Source organism: Xiphophorus couchianus, chromosome 14 (assembly GCF_001444195.1).
Source record: "Xiphophorus couchianus chromosome 14, X_couchianus-1.0, whole genome shotgun sequence".
Lineage (NCBI taxonomy): Eukaryota > Metazoa > Chordata > Actinopteri > Cyprinodontiformes > Poeciliidae > Xiphophorus > Xiphophorus couchianus.
In genome coordinates this window covers 3394838-3410155 of record NC_040241.1, presented here as the reverse complement: position 1 = coordinate 3410155, position 15318 = coordinate 3394838, and the positions used below count along the sequence as shown (strand labels likewise).

At 38.7% G+C, this 15318-nt stretch overlaps 1 protein-coding gene across 2 annotated transcripts; it reads left to right on the top strand.

Moving 5' to 3' along the window:
* Nucleotides 1-1287: 1287 nt before the first annotated feature.
* Nucleotides 1288-12780, top strand: LOC114156818 (mucin-12-like). 2 transcript variants are annotated; one of them, XR_003598021.1, is made up of 12 exons: nt 1288-1590; nt 1710-1825; nt 4175-4233; nt 4404-4446; nt 4552-4601; nt 6598-6704; nt 6812-6865; nt 8710-8884; nt 9440-9601; nt 10332-10430; nt 11227-11408; nt 11503-12780. XR_003598021.1 is itself a non-coding variant. In XM_028037334.1 (12 exons), the coding sequence occupies exons 1-12, from the start codon at nt 1527-1529 to the stop codon at nt 11545-11547; spliced, it is 1152 nt and encodes a 383-aa protein (XP_027893135.1). In that variant the 5' UTR covers nt 1288-1526; the 3' UTR covers nt 11548-12780. The 2 variants fall into 2 exon arrangements, 1 of the variants encoding a protein (XP_027893135.1); XM_028037334.1 differs by having other exon boundaries at nt 10332-10426.
* The last annotated feature ends 2538 nt before the right edge of the window (nt 12781-15318 follow it).

Sequence of the window (15318 nt, the reverse complement as noted above, 5' to 3'; positions counted from 1 at the left end):
CTGGCCCTGTTGATCCAACCTCTCCACCTGGTTCATTAACATCTGGCCCTGTTGATCCAACCTCTCCACCTGATTCAGTAACATCTGGCCCCGCTGATCCGACATCTCCACCTGGTACGGTAACATCTGGCCCTGTTGATCCAACCTCTCCACCTGGTTCGGTAACATCTGGCCCTGTTGATCCAACCTCTCCACCTGCTTCAGTAACATCTGGCCCTGTTGGTCCAACCTCTCCACCTGGTTCAGTAACATCTGGCCCAGTTGGTCCAACCTCTCCACCTGGTTCAGTAACATCTGGCCCTTTTGATCCAACCTCTCCACCTGGTTCAGTAACATCTGGCCCCGTTGATCCAACCTCTCCACCTGGTTCAGTAACATCTGGCCCTGTAGATCCAACCTCTCCACCTGATTCAGTAACATCTGGCCCCGCTGATCCGACATCTCCACCTGGTACAGTAACATCTGGCCCTGTTGATCCAACCTCTCCACCTGGTTCAGTAACATCTGGCCCTGTAGATCCATCCTCTCCACCTGGTTCATTAACATCTGGCCCTGTTGGTCCAACCTCTCCACCTGGTTCAGTAACATCTGGCCCAGTTGGTCCAACCTCTCCACCTGGTTCATTAACATCTGGCCCAGTTGATCCAACCTCTCCACCTGGTTCAGTAACATCTGGCCCTGTTGATCCAACCTCTCCACCTGGTTCAGTAACATCTGGCCCTGTTGATCCAACGTCTCCACTTGGTTCATTAACATCTGGCCCTGTAGATCCAACCTCTCCACCTGGTTCATTAACATCTGGCCCTGTAGATCCAACCTCTCCACCTGGTTCAGTAACATCTGGCCCTGTTGGTCCAACCTCTCCACCTGGTTCAGTAACATCTGGCCCTTTTGATCCAACCTCTCCACCTGGTTCAGTAACATCTGGCCCAGTTGATCCAACCTCTCCACCTGGTTCAGTAACATCTGGCCCTGTTGATCCAACCTCTCCACCTGGTTCGGTAACATCTGGCCCTGTTGATCCAACCTCTCCACCTGGTTCAGTAACATCTGGCCCAGTGTGTCCAACCTCTCCACCTGGTTCAGTAACATCTGGCCCAGTTGGTCCAACCTCTCCACCTGGTTCAGTAACATCTGGCCCTGTAGATCCAACCTCTCCACCTGGTTCATTAACATCTGGCCCAGTTGATCCAACCTCTCCACCTGGTTCAGTAACATCTGGCCCTGTTGATCCAACCTCTCCACCTGGTTCAGTAACATCTGGCCCAGTTGGTCCAACCTCTCCACCTGGTTCAGTAACATCTGGCCCTGTTCATCCAACCTCTCCACCTGGCTCAGTAACATCTGGCCCAGTTGGTCCAACCTCTCCACCTAGTTCAGTAACATCTGGCCCTGTTGATCCAACCTCTGCACCTGGTTCAGTAACATCTGGCCCAGTTGGTCCAACCTCTGCACCTGGTTCAGTAACGACAACTTCAAGACCATTTACTGGCACATGTCACAATGGTGGTACTTTTAATGGAAATATGTGCATCTGTCTCCTTGGGTTTTCTGGTGCGATGTGTGAAACTGCAGTACCAGTTGTGCCAGGTATATTCAATTTTCTATTGTTAAGTTTTATTCCTCTCAACCATAGATTTCACTTTCATGTGGAGAGCCCTGTAACTTTGAATGAATGAATGAATTTATTCCTACTTTTGTCTTTCCAGGTGCATTTAATCAGACAGTGGTCATTGATGTGGTCGTCGGGGAAAATTACGATGAAGCATATGACAACCCAACATCAGATGAATACAAAGGATTTGTAAATCGCTTTGTGACAAAGGTAAATTAATCCATATCAATTTGACTTTAGAGTGTTATTTCTAAATGTTTATTTTTTAATCTGGTCTGCAAAAATAAGTATCTGCAAATAATCATTTATCATACTTCTGATGCTTTAATCATATTTAATTCAGTTTATTTTCATAGGGGCAATTAACAATGTCAACTTGAGGTACTTTCCATGAAATTCTTATAATTCAATCACAATTTGAACTTTAATCTTAATGTAGCACAGACCGTAGCACACTAAACATGAAAAAATTTATTACATTTATTTCATTTTTCATGTAGCACCAATTCAGATGTCCTGGGACTCTAACCCAGGGCATCTTAACTGCAAGGCAACAGCTCTACCAACGGTGCCTCTGTGCAGTCCATAAAAGAGTCACAATTTTTCAAAATGTAACAGCACAGGCACCAAGTTTAAGTAAATCTATTTATTGCTCAGTCCTACATTTTACCCTAAGAAGACATTATTAAAGTCTGCATCTATAGTCTATAAATCACTGTCAAATGCTAATTGTTAATTTGATTTAAAAATATATTTTTTATTATTTATTTAAATTCTAAAGGTTTAGTGGTTCAATATTCAATATTTAATGCCATTATTATAATAACAACAAAATCAAATTTTGGCATCCTCTCACATAGACACATAGCTAGAAGTGAAGATAGTACAGCTGCAATACCATAAAGTGCAATAATAATGATAGTAATACAGTATTTGACCTATAACAAACAAAAAGTTCCATATACTAATATGGTTTTATACATTTTCATAGTATTCAAGAGAGGACAAAATCTTCGACCCATTTTCCCAAATATTCTTAATTTAAAAACAAAATTCTCAAAAACATTACAGTAAAAACAGTATGACCACAAGACAGGTCACAAAACCTCCAATTATCGTTTAGGTTACGTTTACACAAAACCGCTGTCTGAAAACCTTTTGGATGTTGATTTGGGGAAAAGTTCCACATTTGAACAAGACCGGATGGGCACCTTGAATTTACTTTGTTATCTTAGGGTAATATATGGGACATGACACTGAAATGTGCAAGAGCTGTTGACCTTTAGTTTCCCCCTCAAATTAAAGTTTCGAGGTGGGGCTTTAGTGTTACTGTTTTCTAAATGAGATGTAAACAGTAACCCGTCTCCAACGAACCTCATGCTCATCTAACACATATGTAATATACAGTATATTCCACATTAGAAGTTGTGTTAAGCTGAACAAATGAAGTTGCACACATAGCACAATACTATCTGCCATTTTTGTTGTTGTCATTGTTATCGGTCCGTGCATTGGTAGAAGAAACTCAGCAGCTGTGTGTTCTGTGCAACTATGAACTGGACTAGGCTGAGGTTGCTAGGTAACGATGCAGTGTGACTCAACAATCAGGAGGCTTTTGAAACAGCTTGTTTTCAAGTTGCCAAAAAGCATCAACTTATTGCCAAAAAACAGCTGGATTAGTGTTTGAGCTGTTTTTAGAAGCAGTTGAGTCTCAAAAGCAAGAACAAAAACAAGGAAAATGTGAATTTTACATGATAGGTTTTGCTATTCTTTCTAGATACTTATAGAAGGCACAATTTAAATATGCTACTAAAAGTCTGCTTTAAGTAAGCAAAGGATGATTTAAGCCAGTGTTTCCCAATCCTGGTCCTCAAGGCATACCGCCCTGCATGTTTTAGGTATTTCCTTGCTTCAGTCCAGTTAATTTCAATTAATGACTGACTAACAGGCTTTTGTTGAACTGCAATCAGTTGAATCAGGCACATTAAAGCAGGGAAAGCTCTAAAACATGTAGGACAGTGTGCCTTGAGGACCAGGGTTGGGAAACACTGATTTAAACATTTCAGGACTGGGCCAGCTGTTCCCTACTCTGGAAAACACAGTCACCCTAATGTAAGCACATGTCTGGATCACACCAAAAATGTTAGTTTTACTGAAAACCAGCTCCTTGTAAACATGTTCCACTATCTTCACTTCCTCATTTTATTCTAGAATGTTGGGTTTTTTTTAACTTGCAGTAAAAGTAGCATAGCAAGAAAAATAAAATTGGTCAAATTTAGAAAATGGGTCGTTGAAAAACAAAACAAGCATCTCTTCACTTTTCTACCAGTACTTCCATAGGAACAAATCCATAAATCTGTAGTGGGACACATTTTCAGAGCTGTAACTTAAGCCTCTTTTTCTGATTAGTCAACTGTAATTTCCTAGAGTCTTTGATATTCAGAGAATTTATTGTGGCAGCAAAGTAACCTACACACAGGCTAGCACTCATGAAATTAGAACTAATATGTTTAAACAAATGGAATTCAGTTACTATCATTACTGTGTTTTCCTTTCCAGATGAGACCGAAATACGAAGGGGTTCCACATTTCAAATATCTTAATGTGACCGGTTTAAGGTAAACACGCCTTTAATGGTATATTTTCATTTGCTTATAATGTTATAGTCAAGATATGGTAATTCCAAAAGAAATATTTTAGTAATGTGATTTTAAGCAATAAAGTGTATAAAACTCTTTTTAAATTGCAAAGTCATATTTGACGAGATTCTTGTCATTACTTCTCTTAGCCGTGCAGATCCTGCTTCAACATTTGATCGCACTGCATTGGAGGTAAAGCAGTTTAAACACTCTAGCAAACTAAAAATAAATAATAAACCCGAGTGTGAAGTTCATAGCTGACTAATTCTTTCTTTCCTTATCTTATCTTTATTTCAGATAAGAGAAGCCAAAGCAGCGGCGTTCCATTTTAAAGCAAGCACAGACAAGTAAATAAGTGCACTTTTTTTTCAAAGCAAAAAGTGAAAACCTTTTTGTTGATTGAACAAAACAATGCTAAATAGAATCTACCTAAAGACAACCCTTCTACAGACAGGTATAAATAAATGAAAAGATTTAGGGAAAAAGAAAAGATTTTCTATGAATACTTCAGAAAAAGAAACAAAATAAAACAAAAACCTCTATTTTTCTGTTGAGATACATTATTTCTCAATGGAAATATTGAAAAATAGAGGTTTAACAAACTCAGCGTGCCTCCATGAACTCTTTGTTGGCTTCGCTAAGCAAGCAAGTTCTTCTTATTGGAACAACTGATATTAATAAATAAAATCAACTCTGAGTATCTAAACCCTGACTAGGCCTTGTTCAGAGTGAAACATCATTATGAGTGGAGTCCAGATACACTGATTCACCACAGTACTCATTGGGAAATCAATAAAAGGAGGGACACTGCAGATCACATGCTGGAAATGTAACAGCTGCCCAGCTAAGTGTAGCTAAAGTTCTCTGATGAGGGATGAGTAGTCTCAGAATGAAGGTGAGGGTGAGGTTCCCACAGCTGAACCCTCAAGTGAGCTTTTTAGTTAGTTTCATATTAATTATGCAATATATTTAATAAGTCAAATCATTGGTGCAAATCATATGTCCTGTTCTTCCATCCGGAACATCTGCATATGGTTCCCACTAATCTGAATGACATCACGGGCTACCTCTGCAGCTTCTTGTGCATTAGCTCCCGCTGCTAACTCACTTCCCAGGACAGCGTCTTTGAGGTTGATGGTTTTTAAGTGCGCTAAAGACTTTGCTTTCCAGATGTGGTAGCGGACGTCATCTCGGTCAAACCGCACCAGCAGGCCTTTTCCTTACATTGTTATACCGGGAACTTGCCTTGACCTATGATGCTTCTGCATTTGGGTGCTTCTGCCACGACAGATTTGAATTGGTTCAAAGATCCTCCAGGCCTCACAGACATGGGCGACTGTTCCAGAGCCTGCTGAAAAAGCTTCCCTGGTAACAAGCTGAGTTCTGGGAAGAGTCTGTTGTTGGTGGAGCTCTTCTGTGCATGTAAAACCTCAGAAAGATAAAGAGGTGCCAAACCATTTAGACATTTCAAAGTAATAACAAGATCTTATCAATTCTAAAAAAACGGCAGTCAGTGAAGGAAATTCAATATAATGGGGCAAAATGTTCTTTCTGCTTTATCCATATTAACAGACAGCTTGAATAAGATGAAGATGACAAAGAAGAGACAGGTCAATCTAGGTAGAGGGAGTTGGGAAAATTCAGCCAAGAAGTAATAAAAGAATTAATAACCATCTCAAAGGCATTTTGGGGAAAACAATTCTTGATCTTACTAGAAAGGCTCTGATGATAAAAGCTAGATTACTGCAGTGACTTATTTCAAATCTGAATCAAAGATTGACCCCAAGATTCCTAATGGATGTACAGCCAGACGAGTTCAACGATCCATCAACGCTGGCGCTTCCTGTCAGCAGGTTGGATTTACCAAAAAAAACAAAAAACTTCTGTCTTTCTATTGTTTACATAGAGAAATTTCTGCTCTGTACAAATACTGTAGTAGATTCTCTGCTGACTGGGATCAACTGGCTTTTACAGGAAGATAGACTTCCTGAATGTTATCTACATAAAAATGGAATAATGTATTATACTTTTGGAAAATGGACCCAGCTATATGAAAAATATTACAAGACTAAAACAGAGCCTTGTGGCTCCTCTCCATCTGAGAGGAGCAGCAGCTGACATTGTCTGATATTTGAAAACTTATAACATTCACAATATTTTGTTGGTCTCAAACACAAACAGTGACAGAAAAAAAGTGTATTTCATATATGTATGATGGGTTCTATGTATAGAACCCATCATACATCACAGGATATATGATGTATTTCATATATCCTCATCTGTTTTTAAGATACGGATTAATGTCGTAGTTTTAGCTAATTCAGAAAAATGTGTCTCCCTCAGTGTAAAGGTCTCACACGATGTGGTTCTGGAAGTTAATAACGGCAACCAGGCAGAACAATATCAGGAGGGCTTTAAAAAGGTTAAAGAAATACTTGAAGATCTGAAAGGTAATATAAAAAATCATTCTTAAAGAAATCACAACTCAAATTCTCAGTGATGCTTATTTTTTTCTGTTTAGATCAAATAACTGTTTTCTTTCTCCTCTGATTATTAGGTTCTAATGATATCACAGGTTTTACAGCAACCGAAAAAGACCTAGACATGAAAGGTAAGTTTTTAAGCACTCTATCGGCAAACTATGTTTTACTTGTGTAAAAACAAGTAAAAATAATATTATCATATAATAACAATGTGTGCGTGAGCATTGGGTTGGGTTAGAACACTAAAAGGAATTTCCATAACATGGAGAAAGTCACATTTGAGGGAAAAATGAGGTTTAAGGAATGTGTCAGATTTTTTCTTTTACCAAAACCAATGTGATTTGTGAATATTTCCAAATGTAATTAAATGACTAAAATCTTGTAATAAATATTAAGCAGAATGTTTTTGTGCTTTTATGAGCATCTACACATTATTAATAAAGTTAAGACAGGTTCTCACTTCTCATGTCTTATTGGTGCATTTTAAATTAAGCTGTTATGTTTCATCAACTGGTGGATGTACAGCTTGTGTCAGTTTGACACCAGTCAACCTCACTATATGCTATGGAGTGGAAATACCAATAAAATGGTTTTTGCCTCAGGTTCAGTAATCAGCAGCTTATTTTTACATTCACATCTTTAGCCACATGCATGTGAAATTTTACTGTAAAAGGTCATCATCACGTTTTGTATTGGCAAATAATTGTGCAGCAACTATTGAACACAATGTGTTTCTGATTCACAAAGGTATCTACGATCACACAAACTATGGATGAGTACTCCAGAAAGCATTGTTAATTACACTAGAGTTTAATTAGTCATTTGACTAAGATTTTTAAACTATTTTTAAATGTTTTCCATTAAGATTAAATAAATTGATATAAGTTGTCGAGGAGTAATTCACTTGCAACAGTCTACAAAATCCTCCCACAGCAACAGTCCCATTCCAGAGAGAGAAACAAAAAAAACCTCATGTTCGCAAAATTACAGCAGGACTCCGGTGGCGCGATTCATCTGGAATCATTCCAGAACCCAGCAGGTTTTGAAATGACCTGTTGGTTTTCTTTTATTCTCAGTACATGAAAATAAAAGATCTCACATACTGATTTGATCTTGGCCTCTGGGCGTACATAAAGCTCATTCTTGATGGCAGTAGTCTGAACTGTGTGTGCAGATGAAGGATGAATCTTTCCCTCTTAGTGACTCTTGTTCTGAAGAACCAATAAAGGTTTTTAAGAACCACCACCCGCAATCTTTGTATTGACCTAAATTATATTCTCATCAACCTTTTTGTTTGCCACGCTAAGGTTAAAAAAACCAGTATACTGTCACAAAAGTTCAGTAAAAGAAAAATAATGCATTCTTAAGCGATTGATAAACATTGAAACCATTCAATTTTGTTAAAAAAAAAGTCTCTTCTTGGCCGTCTTGCAGATGGTTAGCCTCAGAGCTAGCCTGTTGTCTGGAACGGCGCCCATACTGGCTGACAATTTCTACCATTTACCACTGACAAATGTTGGTACAATCATAAACATAGGCTGACTTCTTCAAACACCCATCATTATATTTGGTTTTTGAAACATTTAGCTGCAAGCATGAATTATTGCAACAATGGATCAACTGGTCTAAATTTGGATCCTGGCCTTGGTCTCTGGCTGGGCTCTTTCTGTGGGGAGTTTGTACGTTCTCCTCATGCTTGCTGTATGTGAGTTCTCTCTGGGTACTCTGGCTTAACCCCAGACATGGATGAATGGTCAGATAATTGTCCGCTCCAGTTCACTCCTGTGTGTAAGTCTGCGGCTGCCTCGTTGTTTCCTGCCTTGTATGTGTGTGATGGAGTAGTAACCTGTGTACCCCTGGTGTATCCTGTCTCTCACCTCTTATAGGGGGAGGTACTCTCATGGTCTCTAAAAGGAGTTGGATGTATTAAGTTGGCATGATCTTACTAAAATCTTCTATCTTTTTTCTCTAGGTCTATGTGAGAATGCACTGCGGGGCTCGGGTATAGCTGAATACTTCAGTCCTTATCAATTAAAAAATGACACGATCGTTTGCAGAAGCAGATGTGACCGAGAGCATTTGGAAACTATACAGTGCCATAATGGGGGGATCTGCAACATCTACAAAGCTTTGGGAGAGATCTGCATGTACGTTAATGTGTTTGTTTTTTTAATGCTGACTTTACAGACAATATCAACTTTTCTCTTTTCCAATTTTAGTAACTATGTTGCTATAGAGATGAAGACTCTAACTCAGAAAAACTGCAGTTTATTATATTATACTCTGTCTTATTAGTCAAACTTTATCTGTATTTCCAAATGATGAGAGAACTGCTTCAGTAAGTAAATTCATGAAGGTCAAAATAGACACGCAGTCTTCCAGGAACAGAACAGTTCTTCAGTCCTCACTGCAGCTTATTTCACTGTAAAGATGTTGAATTGAAGACACTGTCCTGTGCTCCAGTTCAGTGCATCACAGTCGACCACACTGAACATGTAAAAGATCAGTTAATAAACATTCCTGCTAAAGTACTAAATAAACCGAAGGAAAAACATAACTTTTAGTGAACAGGTTGTTATACAATTTAATTTTTAGCATCTCAATTCTATTTTTCTATCAATATTTAAATGAATATTTAATTACATTCTGCACTACACTTTGTTGTTAGTCTTTAATTGTGTTTTGATTTATTCCTTCCTTAGATGTAGAAATGTGAACGACACCTGGTACTTGGGAGAGGACTGTAACTTTCCCATACAGAAAGTTGCGTTTTATGCAGGGCTAAGTGTGACCCTTGCTGTCCTGTTGGTTGCTGTGGTAACCCTGGTTGCATATGCTGTTGTCAGCAAACACAAACACACAAAGTAAGTGAGCTGTGATATGTTTTTTTTTTGTTACAAAACATGACACCAATTAACAAAAGGGGGGGGAAAAGACTAGGTGCTTTGTCTTATCCATGAAACGTGCTTTGTGCTTCACATCAGCAAGCAGAGCTTCCTACAGACATGGTGTAGTGATGTAGTGTTACGCCCTCATGGTAGAGAGAACTAACTCACATGAAAAACTATGAACACTCAGGGAGGCTGGGATGGAAGGGACCGTTGGCTTGGGAACAGTAAAGAGTAATTTATGGGTTTTTAAAGGGGTCACACACTTTTGTTCTACTAATCTTTAAATACAGAAATGAAGTATTTTTTCACTGAGTTCTTCTTGCTGTCACTGGATGTACAGAGAATGAAACATCAGTTGTTCACTTTCTTGTAGCAGTGTGTGCTGCACACACGGAAAATGATGCTTTAACAAGAGATTTGTTTCTGTTAGTTAGTTTATGTCATCCTTATTTAGCTACTAACACTTTAGCTGATCTCACAGTAGATAGAAAACTGACATATATTCCAGTAGCTTCCATGTTGACTCATTTGAGAACATGTATGATGGACGGATGGATTGCTAATAAAATATAAGTGAAACAGTGTTAATGGTTAAAGGTTATAGGCACTACTATTAGTCTAAATCCAAGCTGATTTTCAGCTCAGCAATAATCTAAGAACGGATAAAAATTCTCAGTATTTTACTTAAACTCTGTTTCTGCAGAAAGAAAGACATGAAGCAGAAATTGGTGAACCAGTGGCTGGATGATGACTATGAATGGACCAGAGCTGCAAGTCCAATAGGCCAACATGGAGCAAGTAAGTTTCTAATCCATACGCGCTGTATAGTATGTGTGCATGTGAGTAATGGGTCCAAGATATAGAAATTGGAATATGAATGATTTTTTTTTCTTTATCAACTATTTATATCTGGGCTAAAATAAATAGGAAAACTAAGAAAAAAAAGTACTTGCACAAAAAAGTGTTTTTTCTTTTTGAAAATACATGTTGGAAGTATTCTAAAATAATTTGCAATTGCGGTACTCATAAAAAATACTAAAGAGAAAGGTTTAAAATTTGTATGCAACATTTATACTATTTGGTTTGAGTTTAAAAAGTAAATCATTGGGTACAAATTTGTCACATACAGCTCTGGGAAAAATGAAGAGACCATTTAAAATGATCAGTTTCTCTGACTTTACTTTTCATAGTTATATGTTTGAGTAAATTCAATATTGTTCTTTCATTCTATGAACTACTGACATGTCTTTGAAATTCCAAGCAAAAATGTAGCATTTATTTGCAGAAAATGATGCAGCGCTTTCAGACCCCAAATAATACAAAGAAAACAAGTTCATGTTCATTTAGAAACAACAAAACTAATGTTTTAACTCAGGAAGAGTTCAGAAATCAGTATTTGGTGGAATAACCTTGAGGTTTTCAATGGGCTTCAGAGAAGTGGTCTGTTCATTTTTTTCCAGAACTGTATCTCTGGACACTTCTCTGAATTTTACAAGAACACACAATGTTATTAGACCAAGTAAAGCACAGTGAACACATTGAATCCCTTTGAACGATGGAAAGACTTTGACACATATATAAAACCTTGTCCTTCACAGAAAACGGATCAATTATGCACAGGAACCAGCAGACGCCTTTCACATACGGCAGCAATCGGTCCAACCCGACAGAACGCATGCCGCAGAACCAGCACAGACAAGACTCGTTCTTTCCTAATCCTGGATATGCCGAGCCTGCCATTTCACCCCCACCCAACATGGATTTCTGGTTCAATCTGCCGGTTGGTGAAGACAAACATGAATTTCTGGTCAAATTTAATCTTGAGGTTACCCGTTTTCTGACTTGTTCTTTTCTTCTTTTTGTTTTTTCTGAAGATGAGGACTGTCAGGCCGGAGACCCGGGGATCCTGGGATGTCTAGGCTCAGCATTGATTGATGAAGAAACTCCTTCTTGTTTCTGTTTACCTGTAAAATTAGAAAGATCTGAATGTTTTTTTTTTATTTATGTGTCTCTGTGGATGTTTAGATGCTAGATGATGCTAGATTTTAGATGTTTCTTCTATAAGCTCTTGCTTAGAGTTAAGTCTTTGTCTTTGTTGAAAATATGACAGATATTTAAGCTCCAATCCCAGGTTTTTGTACCTTGGCAAAGGAAATCTCACCAAAAAAATTGTTACTACACAAACTGGAACATATTTGACTAATCAGCCAGTGTAATGCTAACAAAGCCTTTGAACAAAACAAGCAGCTGATCAGAAAAAAGCAACTGAAGATCGTGGAACTTGTTTCCAGTCTGCAGACCCGTTCTAATAAGACACAATATCACAAATCCTGTGATATTGTGTGGGTCAACCCAACTGCTTGGTAAAATACCAGTTCATGAAAAGCTATATGGTGAAAAACAGCTTGAACTGAATCCTCTCTTCACTTATTTTCCATATCCTGAGTCAGAATATGGAGCACAGTTAAGATTGTAATTTTTAGTTACTGTTAGAAAAAGCACACTACTAAGTATTATTTCATAAGATGAGAATGAATAAAGTCCTTATGATGATGCACATTTTACTGTGAGTGCTTTAAAAGCAGTTTGTTATAATCTAGCTGTGCTTTATGATGTATATTAAACTGTATATGTTCACTTATTTATTGAGCAAAGTTGACTCAGAATCGGTGTCGATGTGTTGGACCCACACCACAGAGTGCTGTGATCGTCCTCCATACAGTTTGGGTGTTAACCCTTCACAGGATCCTGGCTTTGTAGTTCAGTCCTAAGTTATTCTTTATTTTGTTTAGCTCAGCCTTTTACCTGTTTTATTTTAGTTCCATCTGTTCTTAGTAATTTTACCCAGATCGTGTTATTAATTTATTGTGTTTAGTTATTCTTTGTCTCACTTAGATTCATATGTTAAAGCTCCACTGTTTGTGTTTTCCTCCTCTGTGCCGTTTCCCTCACAGCTGCAGTCAGTCAGTAATGAGTCTCAGTCTATTGTTTCACCAAACTCTCCCAATATTTAACCACCTCTCTTCCTCCCAGGACTTGTTCACACACAGCCAGGTTTCTGATAAACTCAATAGACTTTTATGCGATTTGACCTCGCATCAACATGTAACTTACATTTAATATCACAAAAACTGTTAATAATAAAACCTCCAGTCAAATTGAAGACTTGTGAATTCTCCTTTGTTGCATTTGCTTGTGAACGTTGGAAACCTGAGATTTAGAGGTAAACGCATGACCTCTAAATCATGACGTCACATTGTTTCTCTTTAGCCATGCAGTGGAGGAAAGATGGCTGCTATCAGAAAGTTGCTGATTTTTATGTTTGCTCAGACACTTTCTACCTTTTTATAAGTTCATCTACTCCAATACATTGAGTTGCAAAGGAGAGAGTGCCCTGAGGTCAACTGTTTTACACCAGCTATCCCTCCCAATATGGATGCAAAATGACCTTCGACCTTCAATCTCCATGTTTCCATATCACGTGTCAACACACGGGCACATACGGACTTTTACTGTATAATAACACTTTATTAGCTTTATTACAAAGCTAATAAAGTGTTTTGTTGACTTTGTATTCCAACACGTTATTTAAAAGCTGTTCAACCTCTCTGTCTGTCCACACAAATGGATCTCCTGGTACCATGTTTAATTCCTGACAGGACGTCGAGGTTGAGTTGACAGATTATGATTGGCTGAAATAGGTTTTAGCTTTGCCCTACACTGCCCCCTATGTTTAAAGCAATGCTCTGCGGTGTAATTCAGCGAGTTTGTATGGATGAACACTTTTCTTAAACCCAACAGGTGTGGACGAGATTATTTTATAGAAACAAATATCACTGCTTAGCCCAGGCTATGTATGGACTAGGCCTCACTCCTTACTGGTTCCTCCTGTTTATGCTGCTTACTTCATGTTACCAGTTCTCTGTATTTTGTAAGTTGTCTTTGGACTTTTTATTAAAAACTTATTTCACCGGTTACCTCCGAATACTGGCATGCATCTTTGTCCAACTTCACACAGACAAATCCTGACAGTGTGAGGTGTAAGCCCATAACAAAGACATGTGTGTTCAAATCAGTCTCACTGCAACACAAACCTCTAAAAGTGTGACTAATTAATTATATTTGCGGTTCGCGTTGAGCTAAACAAGGGGTGTTTCTTTTATACTTGATGTCTACCTTGGTGCAGGTCTCAATGAAAATGAGCTGGCAGTGTGTAGCAGGTGAACCTGCTCTGCAAAGAGCACCTTTCAAATCACCCAGCTGCAGTGAACGGTGGCGCCTTTCAGAGCACAGCCAGGCGCCGCAACAGCACACGGAAGAAAACGCAGTTCAAAACATTAACTGTAAACCTTTTGACTTTTCTATCATTATTACTGGTGTAAAATAACATATTTAAAATAAATGAAAAAAAAAAGCTCACCGTGGTGGGAGGGCAAGTAAAAACCTGGTGGCCCTCCATGTTTATAATACAGTGAGAGAAACCTTGTAGTTCACTCAACTCTTGGAGTTACTAGGAAAACAAATTTATTAGCAAACCATGTCTTGGCTTGTAGCCTTCATTCAAATATTTTGTCTTAAAACCAAAAAATATAGCCAGAAAAAAAACATACACACAGACAGACAGACTGACATCCACATAAAAATCACAGAAAAAATATTAAAGCCACAGCAAAAAAAAACATGATGACTCGATTTAACATCACCATTAATAGACTGACAGGCAGATGGCTGACCAATGGAACTGCAGGTAAAACACCAGACAGAGATACTAACTGTTCCCCAGCTGCTTGTGCCTAGATTTACTTTCTTGTCGAAATGGAAAGTGATTCCTCCAATTCAATAGATCACCTCAACTGAAGAAATATTAGTCTCGACGTTTCCAATGTTCTGGATAACTCGACGTAATTCACAGGTAATATATTAACTTGACATTAACAAAGACACAGCGGGACGGATCATCCGGGAAATGATGGGCAGGGAGAGCCTGAGTAAAACTAACTGGAGGTCAGACACATTCTGGGGTTTATGTCTGCTTATTTCCAAGCCCAAATGAGCAATATTGAAGAAGAAGATCATTTAATGCTAGCTTTGGACAAAAAGTTTTGGCTCTTTCCTCTTTTCTCTCCCGAGTCCTTGGCGAGTGGCGGCGTCCTGCTAAAACGAAACTAACACAGCGTGTTGACGTCACAGATCACAGAGTTTAATTCATAGAAAGCGATGAACAACAAAGCTGCAGAGATACAGAGATATGCATTAACTCATAAAATAACAGACACACAAGGGATAGACAAACGAACACAGAACATATAGACAGACAACGGCGCCCAACGTGGAGAGGAAAAATGGAAAAACTCTCTTCCTGTATTAGCGTTACATTGTACTTTATACTGACTAGGCGTTTCCTCACTTTAATATATGCAAAGAAGGCGTTCCGTAATTCAACCAATCAGAGACCTGTTTCGGCCCCCAGAGAAACCTGAGAAGTCTCCCCCTTTACACCCAACTCGAACGGGCGTCTGGTCTCCGTCAAGCCAGAAGGGGAAGAACACTTAATCTCAGAGGTACTGGGTACGACTGTCCCCAGCACCGAAGTCCTGAGATAAATCTCGCAGACTCCCCTGGAGTTTTGACGTCCCACATTCCAGCTGCCGTTTCCATGGAGATGCTACTTTATGGCCCTTTTGTGCTCT

What these genes read in the sequence shown, in the direction of transcription:
- LOC114156818 (XM_028037334.1), top strand. Translation starts at nt 1,527, where the DNA reads ATGTGCATCTGTCTCCTTGGGTTTTCTGGTGCGATGTGTGAAACTGCA. An exon ending in AGCAAACACAAACACACAAA is followed by an intron (nt 9,602 to 10,331) that starts GTAAGTGAGCTG and finishes CTGTTTCTGCAG; the next exon opens with AAAGAAAGACATGAAGCAGA. An exon ending in AATAGGCCAACATGGAGCAA is followed by an intron (nt 10,427 to 11,226) that starts GTAAGTTTCTAA and finishes TGTCCTTCACAG; the next exon opens with AAAACGGATCAATTATGCAC.